Below are 19,150 nucleotides of genomic sequence, written 5' to 3' on the forward strand. Positions count from 1 at the left end.
CTTAGCCAGAGATGGAAGCCAAGGAAACCTGCCAGGAGCAAAACATACAGTGATGAGCCAGCCTCAAGTGAGCTAAGGCCCCTTCCTTCCTTCCTGAAAATATATCACTGTCTCCTAAATGTGGCCTTGTCCTCACTCCCAAGTCCAGGTGCTCCCTCTCATAAGGGGTGCTTTTTTGGATGACAGACCATTTGTGGATTGTTTGTTTGTTATTTTTTGCTACTGAAAGCCTATGCTCCTTTTCACCTTGTCCCCAGATAAACACCGAACAGTAACAGCCTTTCACTTCTGTAAACCTTCTCCCTACAAATTCTTTTCTTCTGCCTCTGTTTCCTGAGGGAACTATGAAATTTCCTCCCACAAAAGCAGGAACATGTTGTTTCAGGAGTCAGTGACATTTGAGGATGTAGCTGTGAACTTCAGTCATGAGGAGTGGCAGTGTCTGACCCACGCTCAAAGACACCTCTATAAAGATGTGATGTTGGAAAATTATGGGAACATGGTGTCACTTGGTAAGAACGTTCCCTGCACTTGGCTTAGTACTTTCTCCCTTCCTTTTTCTTTTCATTGCTTTGTTGATGAGTATGGGGTCTCATATTGAAAATCAGAGCCCTTGTTCTTTATCATCAGCATCTTCCTCCCAAATTAGTTTTGAGTTGTCCCTGTTTACATAGCAAGATGTAACTTAGTTGCTGTTTTCTGATTCTCTGAAATGAAACTCTCTCTGAATAGAACAGAAATGCTTAGCTTCTGTTCTCCCTAGATTCTTGCCTCCTTAAGCCTCTCATTTTCTATTAAATGCTCTGTATCCATCACCTAGTCATGAACTCCTTCCTAGTGGCTGAAAGCAGATTAGCCTTCCTCTACAAACTCCCATTCTCCTAAAAAGAACAGGGAAAATATAACCAACCAACAGTTTTCCAGAAACTCTTTCTTTGCCTTTGTGAGTATTGACTTCTGAGAAAGTCCTTCAACCTGTTTCATTTACAGGTTACCAGACCCCTGAATAAACCCTTTTCTCTGCCCAAATAAACATTTCTTTCCTATTTTCATATGCAAACAGAGGGATCAAGGTAAATGTTAGGACAGTTCTTTGTTGCTATACACACTTATTCCTTCTTCCTCTGTACAACCAGGATTTTCATTTTCTAAACCACCTTTGATCTCCCATCTGGAGCAAGGGGCAGAGCCCTATGTTCAGGATCGACAGGACTGGGAGTTCCTGAGCTGCTCCTATCCAGGTGAGTGCTAGAGAAGCTGTCTGTCCCCTTGTGTGTTCCACGTGACAAAATGATTATAGAATGTTCTTAGTGGTGGGCCATCCATCCTCAAGGGCCCAGAGGGAATCTATTTAGGAAATCTTAAAGGCAGAGAAAACATACTATTTGGGTAATTATTCTGTCATTATCTAATTGGCTCTTTGCAACATATCTAATAGAATTTTTTCGATTTCTTGCAAAAAGGCTCTGACAATTTATCTGCCCTCTGTGTATCATTTACTGCAATGCTCAGAGAACATTGCTTTTCTGCCTCTGCATTTCAGGGGGTTTTGTTAGTTTGTTTTTTCAGGACCTTCCCTCTTTCAGAGCCCTGAGCCTTTGACCCTTGTCTTTTTCTATTCTCTCTTGTTGTGAAGCTGGATGCCTGCCACACTGACAGTGCTAACCTTTACCTCTTTCCTGGGCAGCAGTCTCATGTTTCTAACTCCTGATTTTTATTTGAATATTGCATTGTCATCTAGGAAGCAACATATCTAAAGACAAACTCATCTCTCCCTCCAAGGCTGTCTCTTCATTAAGCTCTCCCTATTTCTATATCTGGTTCTACCTCTTTCTTACTTTTCTTTCCATTCCCTGAACCTCTTATGTAGTGAGTCATGAAATATTACCAGCTCTTCATTTAAACTATTTTCTACATTTATCATTCAAAAAAAATTGTCCTTTGCTGACACGGCAACTCCAGCTTCCCTATCCAAATACCTACTCTTCTGTCCTACCTTCCATCTAAAAAGCATAATTGGGCAACTGTTATGTGCCAGCTATTACATAAGGTTCTACAGATAGACAGTCAGATAAGATATGGGCCCTGACTTCCAGAAGCTTGTTTTCTAGTGGGGAAGGCAGATAGGTAAAGAAGTAATTTGGCAAAACTAATACAATTATGTAAAGTTTAAAAATAAAATAAAATTTAAAAAATAAATAAAAGTATCTTTATGGAAAATTAAAAAAAAAAAAGAAGTAATTATACAGTCCAGTATAATGGGAGTTACTGAGATATATAAATAAGGATAAGCACCTGATATACATAAACAGAGAGGAAAAACACCTAAATCTGACCTGGGGACCAAAAGACTGCAGGAGGAATGACAACTGAACTAAGTTATGTGGAATAAGTGAGGTCATTTCGTTGAAGGAGGGGAGAGTCCTTCTAGGCAGAGGGGAATAAGAATGTGAACTGTGAATAGTTCAGTATGACCAGAGCAAAGGACTTGTAGTAGCCAGTGGAGACACTACAGGAGCAGTGGACAGGGGCAAGATCATGACTGAATGAGTTTTTGGTAAACTACAGACCTTGAACTTTATTCTTATACTAACACGTAAGATGATTAAGTACTTATTTCAGTGTTGCAGGTGCTTTACATACATTGACTCATTTCATTATCATGGGTAACCTAGACTCCATTTTGCTGATAAAAACAATGGGTCACAGAGAGAAGTTACATCATCCTCCCAAGTTGGCACAGTTGTTAGGTGTCAGAACTAGGACAGTGAGCTGGGGCTCTTGACTGTACATTTTACTTCCTGTCTGGTTAACTATGGAGCACCATTGAAGTGTTTTAAGCTAAAAAGTGATGTGATTAGATTTGATTTTTAGAAGGAATAATCTAGAAGCAGTGTACAAGATGGATTAGAGAGGAAGCAGACTAAAGGACTTTTGAGGGGTATTGAAGTTAGCTAGTGAGAATGCACTAGAAATAGAAATGAAGAAGGGATAGAGTTAGGAGATAATAAAAGATAGATTTGGACTCTGGTTGCCAATAGTAAAAATTAACTCAAGCTAGCTTAAGCAAGAGAAAACAAATTTACTTATTATTCAGGGTGTCAAAGAACTTAAGAGCAAGTATACAGGAGGCTTAAGAAGGGCTGGAATGCCATCAGGCCCTGCTCTCCAGCTGTCTTCTCTGCTACTCTGTGGGTCTGCTCCATTCTTCTTTCTTGGCAGATCGATCTCTGCTTGTCAGTCCCAGTGACAGAGCTTTCCATCCCCTATACAGCACCCATATCCCAACACCACTCAAATTTAAGTGCTAAAGATCCAGCCGTCTTCAGAGCCGGGCCTTACCTGCTTTCACATCATGATTCCAGAGTTCATGAGGAGAGAATCTGGTCTGGTTTGGATCAGGTCTTCCCCAGATCTAACCTGTCCTACCCAAGTGGGCAGAGGTACACCACAGAAATATGGCTCTCCAAGGTCCACTGTCAGGAACAAAGCAGACATATCCTTACAAAGGGGGCTGCACTGGCACTTGAGCGCCACCTCTGCAGCTCACTTCACCCGTAACATTTGTAAAATGTTAGTGAGTATTAGAATGAGTTGAAAATGATTTCCAGTTTCCTGTTTAGGGGCTTAAGTGTATGAAGTTATAGTTTGCGAAACTAGGAGATTCTAGAACATGGGTAGACTTTGGAAGGATTTATGTCAGGTTTACTCAGTTTTGAATATCTTCGTACTTTTCAGTGTTTCAGCCTCCTTTGACCTTTGCCATAATGTTAGCAATTCTTCAAGCGTGAGAAAGTCATTTACTCTTCCAACAACTTACCATTGCTTCCCCTGTCCAACTCACTTATCTCCTTTCCTCTATCTGACAATTTTATTTTCTTGTTTAAGTATCAGCTGCCAAGACATGGCCTGAGAGTGAGAAGGCAAGATCAGAACAGGAGGTTTTTGAAAATGGAGAAGTATGCTGGGTGAAATTTAAAAGTCTCCTAAAAGTTGTTTCCCAGGATCCAGAGGTTGGAGAAGTTTGTGTACAAGATGTCAAATTAGAGAATCAATGGGAAATGCCTGTGAGAGAGAAATGGAGAGAAGAGAAAGAAAGCTGTGATAAAGTGACTTTCAGGAAAGGAAAGAACCAGAAGGGACTTATAAAACACTTCAGTCCAAACTCAGAATGTATTCTGTATGGAGTTCTTACGGAAAAGAAACAGCATGAATGTACCCGATGTGGCAAAAACTTCAGTTGGCATTCTGACTTAATTCTCCATGAGCGAATTCACTCTGGCGAGAAACCCTATGTGTGTAATGAGTGTGGGAAAGCATTCAAGACCAAAAATCAACTTTCCATGCACCAGATAATCCACACAGGGGAGAAACCCTTTAACTGTACCCAGTGTGGGAAGGCCTTCAGTAGTAGATCCGCTCTTTGCCGACATAAAAAAACCCACAGTGGGGAGAAGCCACACCTGTGCAGTGACTGTGGGAAGGCCTTCAAGACCAGGTACTGTCTCAGGATGCATCAGATCATCCACACAGGAGAGAAGCCTTACGAATGCAGTGACTGTGGGAAGGCCTTTCAGTTTAAGCATTCTCTCATCATCCACAGCAGGAGCCACACTGGGGAGAAACCCTATGCATGTGAGGAGTGCGGGAAGGCTTTCAGCGGGAGTTCAGACCTCATCAAACACACAAGAGTCCACACTGGGGAGCGACCTTATGAGTGCAATGAGTGTGGGAGGGCCTTCAGCTGGAGCTCAGACCTAAGCAAACACAGAAGACTCCACACTCAGGAGAAACATTGTGAGTGCCCTCAGTGTGGAAAAGCCTTCAGCAACGAAGCAGAGCTCACCAAACATAGAAGAATCCACACCAAAGAGAAGCCTTATAAGTGTAAGGAGTGTGGGAAAACCTTTCATCATAACTGTAAATGCCGGGCTCATGAACGAGGACACACTGGGGAGAAGCCCCATCGATGTGGGGATTGCGGGAAAACTTTCCAAGATCAACACTGCCTTACCATCCATCAAAGAATCCACACCGGAGAGAAACCTTATAAATGTTCAGACTGTGGTCGAGCTTTCAGTGGGAAATCAAACTTGACCAATCATCAAAGAATCCACACCGGAGAGAAACCTTACAGGTGTGAGGTGTGTGGAAAGGTCTTTCATCAGAGCTCAGTCCTGAGACAGCATGAAAGAATCCACACGGGTGAGAAGCCATTTACCTGCCATGAGTGTGGCACGTCTTTCCGTCAGAGTTCGGCCCTGATTGGACACAAGCGAGTTCATACTGGAGAGAAACCTTATATATGTGAGGAGTGTGGAAAAGCTTTCAGAGTGAGCTCAAATCTTACTAGACATAAGAAAAGAAAACATAGAGTGTGGGAAACCCACAAACGTGGAGAGAGTGGGAAATCTCTCCAGTAACTGGTTCTCAGACCTTTTCATTCATCAATATTTTGACCATGAACACCTGAGAGTACTGATTCTGGTGTTTACACTTTATCATTTCTTCTTCTACTTCTTATACTGATCACTCTTGTCTCCTGTGTTGGTTCTTCCTGGTTCCCTGACCCCTCTAATTGTGAGATCTCTCAAGCCTTTGTCCTTGACCTTCCCATTCAGTGTTTCTTTGGTGAGCACATTCACTTCCAAGATTTTGTCTATCAATAATAGTACTGTAATACTACATACTAGTGCCCTACACATGCCAGGCACTATTCTTTACAGTTTTAAATAATTTAATCATACAACGTCCCTGTGGGATGAGGAAATTGAGGCATTAAAAAAATTAAGAAACCTGTCACGGATCCTGTAACTGGTAAATTCTAAACAAATGCCTGCTGAATGCTCAGACTTCTCTGAGCAATTTCTGTAATCCTGTACCACATTTCTTGAATGTGAGGCTATACCTCAGTTTAGCACAGAACATTTTTTTGATTAATAAACATTGATCACTTTTAGTAAGTTTTTTTTTTTTTTTTTTGGCCACAGTTCTCAGTTCCCTGACTAAGAACCAACCCTGTGCCCCTTAAGTGGAAGTAAGGAGTCTTAACAACTAGACCACCAGGGAAGTTCCAGCAAATTTTAAATTAAAGCTTAAATGGTACTCTTCTATATAGATTCAGAATTTCTGAGATTCAGCAGAGGAAGGAAGACAAGGCAAAGGCAGATTTTTTAAATTACAAATAAATAGAAATCAAGTGTGAGCTTTCCAGGTGTTGCAGTGGTAAAGAATCCACCTGCCAATGTAGGAGATGCAAGAGATGCAGGTTCAGTTCCTGGGTCAGGGAGATCCCCTGGAGCACTACATGGCAACCCACTCCAATATTCTTGCTTGGAAAATACCATTGACAGAGGAGCCTGGTAAACTACAGTCCATGGGGTTGCAAAGAGTTGGATGTGACTGAGTACACACTGAGAAGTCAAGAGTACACAGCTCAAGTGGAAGTTTACATATGGAAGATCATGAAGCCTGTCCCACTTTGTTATAAATGTACTAAAAGGTCTTCAAGGTGTTGATTTCTTAAATATTTGTTTTATCTATCTGCATGACATATGAAATGCTCTTTCACAAGGATTAATAAATGTATATCTTTTCAAGTCTTTCAGTGTCTCTTAACATCTATCCTTTCTCTTTCAAATGTTACAGATTCTTACTGCAGACAGAATTAAATATACACATGCAATAAGGCTAAGGAAATGGCAACCCACTCCAGTATTCTTGCCTGGAAAATCCCATGGACAGAGGAGCCTGATGGGCTACAGTCTGTGGGATCACAAGTGTCAGACACGACTAAGCAACTAAACCACCACGTTCAATAAGGCTACTAAGATAGAAATTGAAAATCCTAGAAGAGGATGCAAGTGTGTGTCAGTTAACATAATGACCATAATTGAGAATTAAATTTAGTTCTAAGTTCCCTGACTGGTCAAGAAAGAGATGAGCAGTGGGTTACCCAGTATTTGTCAAAGGTGTTTTACAAGCTAATTTTTTTTAAAACTAACACGTTTAGGAAATGCTGGCTAGGTGGGGATTTTTCTTCCTTAAAGACTTCTCAGGGTTTATAATATGCTGATGTCGTTTCTAAATCTTAAACAAAGGAACTGTAAGAAGCATTGCTTTCCCAAAGGGAAGGACAAAAAGAATCCTGTTTGGAGGAGCACCTTCATGCCCTCTTGTTGCACAGAAAACATTTTGGGAAATGGTTACACCTTAGCTAATTGGACAGAGTCCAAGATATACAATTTCCTAGTAACAAATTCCAAAGGGAATTACATGGCTTATTACACAATAGACAGATTAAACATTGGTCTTCAGGTTCAGTGTCTACAGTATATTAGAGCATGTTCCTTATATAGGCATTTCTTATATAGTTTGTTGAAGAAAACTGAGATGAAAACATTTCGGCTCTAACTCTAAAATTGCTTCTATGGAAGATGAAACTCTGTATATGTGGTTTTCAGATGATAGATACAGTGTGACTTAAGAACAGAGTTCAGGATGTGTCTGGAGAATTCAGAGTGCTTTTCCAGTCTTTTTTAAGTATGAAGACCCCTTATTTGATGATGAAAACTTTTCACCAACACCTCATGCATACACGTACTACAAGTAGTTGTACTTTAATGCTGATGGCAAAGTGTTGTCATGTTCTCCAGAAATCTGAGGTTTCATTAATTACAACAGCATACATGCTTTTGTAAAATGTATATACATGTTTAGGATGTTTATTTTACCTGCAAATTATGACGTGCATTTAGATTTTGGACTCAAAAGTCCTTAGCCTATCATGAGAACCCTCAAGTGCATCCTTTCATGTCGCTTCTTTAGTCCATCTTCTAACAGAATCTGGCAAAGTTTCAATTCCAGTTTAAATTCTGGACAATTCTGGAGTGTTGCTGTTTTGTGTTATTGACTGCACAGTCATGTCTTTCAAACACTGATTAACTGAAGGAGGTGGCAAGCCTGACATCCTATTGTGAAAGTTGAGCAACCTCTGTATTGGGCCCAGATAGAGTAGACTTCATCCTCATGAGTCCATCTTCAACATGACTGTTGTCTCCCTAAAATAGTCCTATGATCGTGACACCTGGCTTTATTTGTTTTTATTGAAGTATAGTTTATTACAATATTTTGTTCACTTCAGGTGTACAACTGCCTTTAAGACTCCCAACTGACTCTCAGTCCTGCAGTAAAAACCCCCAAATTACTAGCTCAAACTCCAGGAATCTTTTGATACTTCTTTAATACTGAAAATGAACATTATGAAAAAACGCTTAAGAAGTTTAGGATATTTTACCTGTGGAAAAGTCAGCACATTTAAAAAGAATCCTAAAGTGGGGTGACAGAAAAGGCAATGGCACCCCACTCCAGTACTCTTGCCTGGAAACTCCCATGGACAGAGGAGCCTGGTAGGCTGCAGTCCATGGGGTCGCCAAGAGTCGGACTCGACTGAGCGACTTCAATTTCACTTTTCACTTTCATGTATTGGAGAAGGAAATGGCAACCGACTCCAGTGTTCTTGCCTGGAGAATCCCAGGGACGGGGGAGCCTGGTGGGCTGCCGTCTATGGGATCGCATAGAGTCGGGCACGACTGAAGCGACTTAGCAGCAGCAGCAGCAAAGTGGGGTGAATGCTCAGCTACTCAGTTGTGTCTGACTCTTTTTTAGACCTCAGGGACTGTAGCCCACCAGACTCGTCTGTCCATGGGATTTGCCAAGCAAAAACTGTAGAGTGGGTTGTCATTTCTTCTCCCAGGGAAATTAGGATAGACTCGACTCTGCTATATAGTTGTAAATTTCGGAAAATGTTTGTATGCCCTCAGGTTAAGAAAAGATTTTTCAAACAAGGAGCCGAAAAAAGACGATTTTGATACTTTTCTCCATTCCCATCCTATAAGTATTTCCAAATTAGAGAAGGACACGAAGGAAGTGAGCTGAGAGAGGCTGGAGAAAGGATAGTGACTATTTTCAGTATAAATTATTCCCTCGGAGGCACTGACAGGATCTATATTGAATTGCAGGGCATTCCCAGGAATCTAACATCCAGTCATTTGTTTGTAATAAGGATTGTATGCATAAAAGCACTTTTTGTTTGTGTTATTGATTGTTGCATCCTCAGGGCCTAGAATGATGCCGAAAATACACTGGCCGCTCAAATAGACTGAACACCAATGTATAGACTAAGAGATTATTTGAGCGCATGTTTTCCGTTGAGCATTGTTTTGGGGTAGTTACCTATGGCCCTTGGGTAAACAGAAGTCAAAATGGGGGAAGATAAGGACTGACTTTGTAGAATATTAGAACTGCCCACTTCGGGCATGAAGAAAAGTCGTCTAACATCACGCAATCTCACAGTAAAGAAAACAGCTCTGGCAGCGGTGGGATTCGAACCCACGCCCCCGAAGAGACTGGAGCCTTAATCCAGCGCCTTAGACCGCTCGGCCACGCTACCTCTTCCGGCGCGTGTTTCTTCCTCATTTTTACTAAGGGTGATAGTCTTCCCTTTACGGTTCCGTCACGTTCCCGTTCTAGGACATTTATCTGGCGTTCTCCTCACCAATACTGCCATAGAATTCTGCCTGGCGTTCAACCACCACCCAGCCTGATCCCTGATACCCTATTTCCCCACAGTTGGGAGTAGCGGGGAAGGAAATCAGGGGATCCGAGCCGCCCGCCCGTTTGTAACCAACCCGGGAGGAAAGAGCTGCAGGTGGTCGTGTGGGTTGCAGGTCCGCGGTGGACGGTGATGTCCCCCGCAGCCGCGACACAGCTGAGAGTCCAGGAGTGGTTTTGGATGAGGGGAAGCTAGGGGGGGAAGACAACCCGACGAAAGGAGCACAGAGCCCAGTTCTCAGGACGAACGCGGTCTCTGCAGAAATGCCCCCAGGACCAAAGGCACTGGGCGGTTCATTTTGAAACGCCAAGGTTTGAATCAAAACTATAAAGAGAGGCGGGTTCCATCCCTGGGACGGAAAGATCCCCTGGAGAAGGGCATGGCAACCCACTCCAGTATTCATGACTGGAGAATCCCATGGACAGAGGAGTAGCCTGGCGGGCTACAGTCCATGGTGTCGCAGAGTCAGACATGACTGAAGTGACTTAGGCTGCATACATGCATTATCCTTAGCTGCAATAATTTATCAATTACCAGGTGTTATTTTCTAAGGAGATTACCTTAGGAAAATCTCTAAGAAAAAGGGTTCTCAACAGAGCAAAAGCAACATAGTCACCCCCTACTCTTCCTAAAGCTTCTTTCCCTAGTTTCTCCGTATATCCCAAGCTAGGAGCCTCTTTTCTCATCTGCTGTGTCATTTCGAGCCCTCTCCGTGGTTCTCCCTCTCGGTCCCTCACAACACCAGTAGACTCTCCTCCACTATCAGTATTATTAATATGTACTCCCACCAGTCCTGGATGGCAATATGGACATAATTTGATGGAAACTGACCACTTTGTGACAAGTTTAACCCTCAAACACAAAGAGCAATGATATCCTCCTGCTAGGTACTAACTAGTTTAATACTTCATCAGCATCATCTTGATCCATCAAAGGCATCAATTTAGAGACCAGTTTTCTCTTTCTGGGGTTTGCATTCCTACATGGTAAACTAACAAGGGGAAAAAAGAAAATTGAAGAAATAAATTGAGATAAACTGACTATATCAAAGATTGGGCATCAGGAGCCCACTCATTCATTCAGCAAGTATTGATCCTGGGCACCTGGGCGCTAAGCTGTACACTGAGTATTCAGTAGAAACATTTGACCAGTGCTATCCTCACCCTCAGAACTACCAGGGAAGGCAAACATTCATCAGGTAATTATAACTCAGGGTTATAAATAAAGGAGGGCTGCATTCACATTTAGTTGGAAGAGCTAACTTAGCATAGATCTGGAAAGGCCTGGTTGGAAGAATTTATGAATGCACTGAGGAATGTATGTTGGAGTGAGACGGACCTGGTGAGAAGTGTAATAAGGAAAGTTTGGGTGGAGGGAGGCCAGGGTCAAGATTGAACCTGCAACCCATTTCCTCCAACAGGCCCTCTCCTGGAGGGAAGACAGAGATTCATGAAGAAGTGAGAAATGCAAGCAGAGAGAAAGAGGTGAGGGAGAAATGATCTCCACGCAGAAGAAGAAAATTCAGGTAGCTTTCAAAGAAGAGTCCTTTGTCTCTAATCCAATCAAGTTTATGTGGAAAAGTTTTAATATTTAGAAGAGCATTAAACACATTTAAGGGTTCTACCCAGACTCCTCTCTAAAAAACAGATATTAAAAAGAAATGAAGCAAAAGGTTCTTGCTACATAGAAAGGAGACAAAATATCATTAAAAGAAGATGTTGTTCAAGAGGTGTTCGCCAAAAAAAAAAAAAAAAAAGAGGTGTTTGCCATCAGGCCTATAGGTTGATTTCCTCTGAAACATTAAGCAAAAAAAAACACAAAACAGCTTCAGTATACAGAGAAATTCAACAAACTACTACTTTTATGCTTAGAGAAAAATAAAATTTCTTATATAAATTGATATTACATAGGTGTTAAAATGTATTAACATAAGAAGACTGTTGGCAAACTAACAAAGGAGTGTCCCAGCTCAAAGAGGTTTTGAAATTTGGGGATTTATATTTGGGGGTTGGGGGAGAGCAGGAAATGTGCAATTAGTTAGAAAGAGTACTACTGTTTCATTTAACATGATCATAAAAACACCATCTGTTTGTAGAGTAAGATCAGGGACACCATGATTTCTATTTGGAAATTTGTGAAGAGTTCAAATGCACACTGAACTTTTATAAGAAATGAGAAGGAAATAATAAGCAATACACCTGTGACTGTTATTTAGACAAACCAAGTAACAAAGCTTCGTGCCCCAGTACTGTCAGACAGAAGCTAGTTACCACAAAGGCATGAAACTGTCAAAAGTCAGGAGAATAACAGGATCCGCTTTTCCTCAAGTAGTTATCAGTAAATTTCTCAGGTGCGCATTCAGACATGCTCAATACTTTGCCTGTTTCTTAGTTTTTGACAGTTTTCCTTTAATGATCTAGCCTTTCCCTATTTTCTTTCTTAGCAAACCCCAGACAAATTGTAAATTCGTAGCTAAAGAGAGGTGGAGGCGCTGGGGAGATCAGGCAGTCCGGAGCTCGCCTAGGCCCAAGATTCAATTACCCTGCCAGTATTTCTGGCGATCTCCCTTCTCCCAAAGCAGTGAAACTAGAAAATCCACCAGAGAGAGTGCTTTTCAAAATTCCAGCTGCTCTCCCGGATTCAGAAACTCGCCCACAACCAGCGAATACAAACGTCCAGAAAATAGCTTCTCGATTTCTTTCATCTTCATTCGTAACTGTTTTTTCATTATCTTATGCTAATCTCAATCAACTCCTAAAGCTAATCAATTGCCTCCAAAATTTGCCTCTCACTGGATCATGCAATCGAATAGATTAAAATTTTGAGGCATTTAGGAATAGTGGACAGCTTTTTGATCAATGACAAGTAACTAACTCATTTACCCATTCTTTGTAAACCATTGAAATTTACATCATTTGTCATTTTGAGCTTAGAATATCAAAACCATTGCAGGGCTTCTAAACCGAAAATGTTTCATATGGAAATTAAAAGTTAGCTTGCATACACTTCTAAAGTTTCCCCTATGCGGGAACACTGGTAGTAAAATCAAAAACGAGCTATTTCTTCCCTGACCGGGAATCGAACCCGGGCCGCGGCGGTGAGAGCGCCGAATCCTAACCACTAGACCACCAGGGAAGGTGCTAGAAGGCTGTCAAGAAAAACCTACGAGGCTAACGCTTCTTAGGTACAAAGTGACACTGTGATAGGATCACTTTCGTTTTTACAAGGACCTCCTGTCCGCACCCGGAGAAGGCAATGGCACCCCACTCCAGTACTCTTGCCTGGAAAATCCCATAGAGAAGCCTGGTGGGCTGCAGTCCATGGGGTCGCGAAGAGTCGGATACGACTGAGCGACTTCACTTTCATTTTCCACTTTCATGCATTGGAGAAGGAAATGGCAATCCACTCCAGTGTTCTTGCCTGGAGAATCCCAGGGACGGGGGAGCCTGGTGGGCTGCCGTCTATGGGGTCGCACAGAGTCGGACACGACTGAAGCGACTTAGCAGCAGCAGCAGCAGCCTGTCCGCGCCAACCAATAAAATATGGAAGAGAGGAAGATGTGGCAACGCCGAAGAAGAAGAAATCGGAGCATTGTAGCTTCACAGTCTCTTTCCCTGCTCCAGACCTGTGGAGTTACTCAGGAATAAATTGTACATTTAACGAAGTCATTACAGCAGTTCTTAAAACATTAATTTGTAATTGTCTTCTCTTTCTCCTTATAAACTGGTGAGCCATTAGAAGATGAAAGTCCTTTTAAAATTTATCTTTGACTTCCTCAGGCGCTTATCGTGATGTTTATCAAACGAATTCTTAATAAGTAGTGACTAAAAGGACAGAGAATAAAGCCATTACACATTATTTTAATGGCTTGTGGGCGGAGCCGAAATAGCTCAGTTGGGAGAGCGTTAGACTGAAGATCTAAAGGTCCCTGGTTCAATCCCGGGTTTCGGCAGGAAGGCACTTTATTTTAGTGTTTATTAAAATACTGAATGTACTAATGTAAACAAAATACACACAGAACCAAAAAAATAGGAGACTTTTTTTTCTCAAATTCATAAAGGAAGACACAAGAGGATTGTGCAATAAGACGATTCTTTCAGTCGGAGAAGCCTAGGGATGGACTTCTACATTTAACTAAATGGAAATAGTTCCAAATGTGCTAAAGGAAAACCACTTTCCCTTCTTTTTTGTAATATTTAGTGTGTATCTTCTTTCTTGGTTCGGATTCTGTTCCATTTATGCTATGATCCTCTTTCTTCAAACCTGCATCTTCTTCATTCCCATGGAATTAGTCCAGCAACCGTTAGCCAAAATCAAGGGGACTCCACTTTCTCCCGTTCATTTCTACTTAATGATGTCCCCTTTCCCCCTAATCTTATTCTCTGCCAGATTCTAATGCAAAGGATACTAGTCTCCCAGGTAGATATGAAAAAGAAAAGTTTAATATGAGGAATATCAATTACATTTTTTTCTCGACATCATTTTCCTTCAGTAAAAATTTATTGAATAAGTGGACTCCTATGTAATTCTGAAGAGAAAGAGAGAGGCAAGGCAGGAGAACTGAAGAAAGTTTCCTAGAAAATGAAGTCATCTGAGTTGAATTGAAGAGGTGGCTCCTGGCTGGAAGAGAGTACGTGGCAGGGTGTGTGGTAAACTGAGCCAGAGCCTTGAAAGAAAGAAGACTCATGATACTCCTGTGGTTTATTTTTTCCCTATCTCCTAATTTTCTGGTTCTTCACATATTCCAACCTCTTGCTACTCAGAGGAAAAGTTTTCCCTCATTTCCAAGGTTAATTAATACTCCAGCTGAGCTTTTGACAACCTTCTCCTGAATTCCATTCTACCCTTGTGTCTTTGATCTCTCTCCCTCTTACCTGCCTCTCTTCAGACTACAAAATGCCTAATCCTCATCTTTAGACAAGAAGAGAACACATGCTCTCCTGTCTTGCCCTCAGGTTTCTTCCCCAGAGGCTTTCCTTCCACTCACCACCAAACTTGTGTCAGGAACAGTATTTGTCTTGGCTTCCTTGCCTTAATTGCTCATCAGCTTACTTCTGCCTTCCAATCCTAAGAAAACATTACCATCAGCCACTCAAGTTTCTAATGCTTTGGCTTTTCCCCCAGCCCTAAACTTAATTTTGTGCAGAATGCAAACTATTGACAACTCTTCCTTCTCGACACAGTCTTCCTTGGACCTTTTCTTCTCTGTGCTTTCCGGCTACTCTGTTTCCATCTTCCCTCTCCCCAGCTTCTAAGGACTCTTTTCAGAAATGGCTTCTTCTCAGTGTTCTGACCTCTGTCTTTTTAAAATTCATTTTTAACTTTTAGATGATTGTAAGCTCACATTCAGTTATAAGAAATAATGAAGAAAGATATCATGTATGCTTTACTGAGTTGCCCCCAATAGTGACACATTGCAAAATTATAATGCAGTATCAGGAGCAGGGTATTGATATTGAAAAAGTCAAAGTACAGAACATTTCCATCACCACTAGGGTCCTCAGGTTGCCCTTTTATAGCTGCTGACCTCTTACTCCCCCCACCCCAACATCTGGCAACCACTAATCTGCTTTCCATTTCTACAACTTTGCAATTTCAAGAATGTTATATAAATAGAACCATATATACAATATAATCTATTGGGACTGGCTTTTTGCACTCACTGTAATTTTCTGGAGATTCATCCAAGTTGTTGAACCTTTCATAGTTCGTCCTTCTTATTACTGAATAGTATTCTGTATATTATTCACCACAGTTTGAACATTCTCCATTGAAGGACATTTGGGTTGTTTCCAGGTTTCTACCAGAATGAATAAATATACTGTAAACACTTGCAGATAGTTTTTATGTAAACATCAGTCATCATTTCTCTGGGATATATGTTCAGGAGTGCAGCTGTTGGGTAGCATGGTACTTGCATATTTAGTTTTTAAAGAAACTGACAAAATGTTTCCCAAAGTGGTTGCACCTAACCCTAACCCTAAACCCTAACCCTAACCCTAACCCCTAATCCTGACCCTAACCCTAACCTATCAGCAACATATATAGCCTCATCAACCTTTGGCGTTGTTACTAGTTTTATTGTAGCTCTTCTGATAGGAATCTAGTAACATCTCATTGTGGTTGTAATTTGCATTTCCCTAGTGGCTAATGATGGAGAAGGCAATGGCACCCCACTCCAGTACTCTTGCCTGGAAAATCCCATGGACGGAGGAGCCTGGTAGGCTGTAGTCCATGGGGTCGCTAAGAGTTGGACACGACTGAGCGACTTCCCTTTCACTTTTCACTTTCATGCATTGGGGAAGGAAATGGCAACCCACTCCAGTGTTCTTGCCTGGAGAATCCCAGGGATGGGGGAGCCTGGTGGGCTTCCGTCTATGGGGTCTCACAGAGTCGGACACGACTGAAGCGACTTAGCAGCAGCAGCAGTAATCATCTTTTTTCCCTAATATACCTTCCTTGTTCCTGCTCACTTCTACCAGAGCCTTCCATTTTATACAGCTCCTCGGAGCTCCTTCCTATCCGCTAGATTGGATGCTGCTCCACTGGCATCGATTTTTGTTCAAATAAAATCTTTTTTAAAATTTAAGATGCCTCAGTTTATCTTTTAACAGCAGTATGCGCCCTGAAGTCAGGTGGTTGACCGAGAATAATGCTGAGGAAAAAATGATTTTTTTTTTTTTTTTAAGAGAGAATCCTGTAAAGGGAAGGTGAACAAAAGAGACCGGGTCTCGTCGGATGTCCGGGCAGAACTGCAGGCACTGCTCGCAGGCGCGGTCCCACCGCCGCCCAGCACGGGGAGTTTGACCTGCTCCGTGTCCGGCCTGGGCCGGGTCCCCCCCTCCTTAGACAACCTGGTACCCCCGGGCTACCCCGGGAGCCCCATGTTGGTGCCGGGCCCAGTGCGGACGCCCGCTCTACACAGCGCCGGAGTCCCGAACCCCCGGGCACCCACGATCCGCCGGCCTCAGCCTCCCAAGAAGCTGGGATTACAGGCGCGCGCCACCGAGCCCGGCGCTGGGAGACGAGGCGCCGCGGGCCTGGAGGCCGCGGCCGGCTGCCCTGCAGTGATGCGGTGCGGGACCCACGCGGCGACTCCCCTGTTCCCAGCCCACTACCCCCTCAAGATTGCTGGAAGGGGCTCAAGAGATGCAGATAGCAAGGGCAGAGATGTGAATACGCTTCTTTTATTGTGTTGTCCTGGGAATCTTTGCATAAACGGCCGTAAATGTATCAGAGGATGAGCGTTGAGCGTTCTTCGGAAATTTTAATGCGCGTACAAAATCACAGGGGGGTCTCGCCAAAATGCAGGTTCTAATGATATGGATCTGGGGGTGAGCTCTGAGATTCTTCATGTCTAAGAAACTCCCAGGTGTGGCCAATCAGCGGCCCGTGCGGCAAATTCTACACTCTTATTTAACAGTGACAGCTTTATATTAGAACATTATGGAGAAAAATAAAAGATACCCACAGTTGTGCCTTCCCAAACGATCGTAGGCATCTACCCCACCACCCCCGACCCCGTACCCTTTTTAGTCCCCGCCCTCCTGCATGCATAACTTTTTGCCTGGTTGAAACCTTGACATATGTACAGTACCATGTTGGATGCATTTGTTTGCTGCTTTCTGCTAAGTAATAAATAAACGCAGTATGTGTGTTAGTTGCTTAGTCGTGTCCGACTCTGCGACCCCATGGACTGTAGCCGGCCAGGCTCCTCTGTCCATGAATTTCTCCAGGCAAGAATACTGGAGTGGGTTGCGATTTCCTGCCCCAGGGGATCTTCCTGACCCAGGGATCGAACCTAGACCTCCTGCATTGCAGGCAGATTCTTTACAGAGATAATAATAAATGTAGAGAACTGTTCAATTACTGCTCTGTCAGCCAACATTTACTGAGACCCCTCTTTGTGCTGTCCATCTGGGGAATCAGAGAGTACAAAATGCACTCTTCTGAGGAGCTTATGGCCTGATTAAAAAAAAATGCAAACAAATAAATCAGTGAGAATTCAAAATTGTATTCTTCCATAGATGTAAGGGCAGGGTTTTGTGTAGAGGACATCATCAATCCAGGCACCTAACCTAAAGATGGGGAGGGTTTATTGGAGGAGATGATAGCTGAAATGTGTCTTAAAGATGAACTATGATTAGGCAGGTAAGGAAGGTGTGGTCAAGATTTATAATAAATATTATTGGGTCTTCCTCACAGGACACACAGTTTCTGAAACCCTAGGACTTTCCTAATTGATGAGAGCCATAAAGGTGCCTTTTGTTATGTTAATGAGGGAATTTTGGAACAACTCACTTGGAGGGGTCAGATTGCAAGGAAACTAATCTTCTGATTGAAGGATTGAAACTCTCAGTCCCACCTTCAACTCCAGGGAGGGGAGAGTGGCTAGTTCAGTTCGGTTCAGTTGCTCAGTCATGTGACTCTGCGCATGGACTGCAGCATGCCAGGCTTCCCTGTCCATTGCCAGCTCCTGGAGCTTGCTCAAACTCACGTCCATTGAGTCAATTAAATTACTGATGGCCTATGATTTAATAATAGTGCCTATATAATGAAGCATCCATTAAAAAAAAGTTTTTTTTTTTAAAGGACAGGGTTTGAAGAGTTTGGGGCTGGAAATGTGAGGACTTGGAAATGTGAGGACTGTGACCAGCTCAGAGAAGGGATGGAAGTTCCATGTTCCTTTACCCATACCTTGCCCTTTGCAACTCTCCCTTCTAATTATTCCAGAGCCTCTTATAATAAGCCAGTAAACTCATACAAGCTCAACATTCAGAAAACTAAGATCATGGCAAATGGTCCCATCACTTCTTGGCAGACAGATGCAGCGGATACAGTGACAGACTTTATTTTGGAGGGCTCCAAAATCACTGCAGATGGTGACTGGAGCCATGAAATTAAAAGAAAGAAAAGTTAGACCAACCTAGACAGCATATTAAAAAGCAGAGACATTACTTTGCCAACAAAGGTCCATCTAGTCAAAGCTATGGTTTTTCCAGTAGTCATGGATGGATGTGAGAGTTGGACTATAAAGAAAGCTGAGCACTGAAGAATTGATGCTTTTGAACTGTGGTGTTGGAGAAGACTTGAGAGTCCCTTGGACTGCAAAGCGATCCAACTATAAAGGAAATCAGTCCTGAATATTCATTGGAAGGACTGATGCTGAAGCTGAAACTCCAATACTTTGGCCACCTGATGTGAAGAACTGACTCATTTGAAAAGACCCTGATGCTGGGAAGATTGAAGGTGGGAAGAGAAGGAGACGACAGAGGATGAGATGGCTGGATGGCATCACCGACTTGATGGACATGAAAAGTGAAAGTGAAGTCGCTCAGTCATGTCCGACTCTTTGCAACCCCGTGGACTGTAGCCTACCAGGCTCCTCTGTCCATGGGATTCTCCAGGCAAGAATACTGGAGTGGGGTGCCTGGGAGTTGGTAACGGACAGGCAGGCCTGGGGTTCTGCAGTCCATGGGGTCGCAAAGAGTCGGACATGACTGAGCAACTAAACCGAACTGAAACTCATACATAAAA

At 42.7% G+C, this 19,150-nt stretch overlaps 1 protein-coding gene and 3 non-coding genes across 4 annotated transcripts; 2 read left to right on the plus strand and 2 right to left on the minus strand.

The window, feature by feature from the left end:
- The first annotated feature begins 80 nt into the window (after window positions 1–80).
- ZNF311 (zinc finger protein 311) lies at window positions 81–6,596 on the plus strand. Its single transcript, XM_010857308.1, has 3 exons — window positions 81–512; window positions 1,137–1,241; window positions 3,889–6,596. The coding sequence occupies exons 1-3, from the start codon at window positions 374–376 to the stop codon at window positions 5,421–5,423; spliced, it is 1,779 nt and encodes a 592-aa protein (XP_010855610.1). The 5' UTR covers window positions 81–373; the 3' UTR covers window positions 5,424–6,596.
- Window positions 6,597–9,369: 2,773 nt separating this feature from the next.
- On the minus strand, window positions 9,370–9,451 carry TRNAL-AAG. The gene has a single exon. It is a non-coding gene; the product is annotated as a tRNA-Leu (tRNA).
- A 3,225-nt stretch (window positions 9,452–12,676) lies between these two features.
- TRNAE-CUC lies at window positions 12,677–12,748 on the minus strand. The gene has a single exon. It is a non-coding gene; the product is annotated as a tRNA-Glu (tRNA).
- Window positions 12,749–13,492: 744 nt separating this feature from the next.
- On the plus strand, window positions 13,493–13,565 carry TRNAF-GAA. Its single transcript has one exon. It is a non-coding gene; the product is annotated as a tRNA-Phe (tRNA).
- Window positions 13,566–19,150: the final 5,585 nt, after the last annotated feature.

The sequence above is a fragment of the Bison bison genome, unplaced genomic scaffold (assembly GCF_000754665.1).
Source record: "Bison bison bison isolate TAMUID 2011002044 unplaced genomic scaffold, Bison_UMD1.0 scf7180017864379, whole genome shotgun sequence".
NCBI lineage: Eukaryota > Metazoa > Chordata > Mammalia > Artiodactyla > Bovidae > Bison > Bison bison.

Bases quoted from the DNA above. Each gene is read 5' to 3' on its own strand.
- ZNF311 (XM_010857308.1), top strand. From the start codon at position 374: ATGTTGTTTCAGGAGTCAGTGACATTTGAGGATGTAGCTGTGAACTTC. The intron at 513-1,136 runs GTAAGAACGTTC...CTGTACAACCAG, and splicing joins TGGGAACATGGTGTCACTTG to GATTTTCATTTTCTAAACCA. The intron at 1,242-3,888 runs GTGAGTGCTAGA...TTCTTGTTTAAG, and splicing joins CCTGAGCTGCTCCTATCCAG to TATCAGCTGCCAAGACATGG.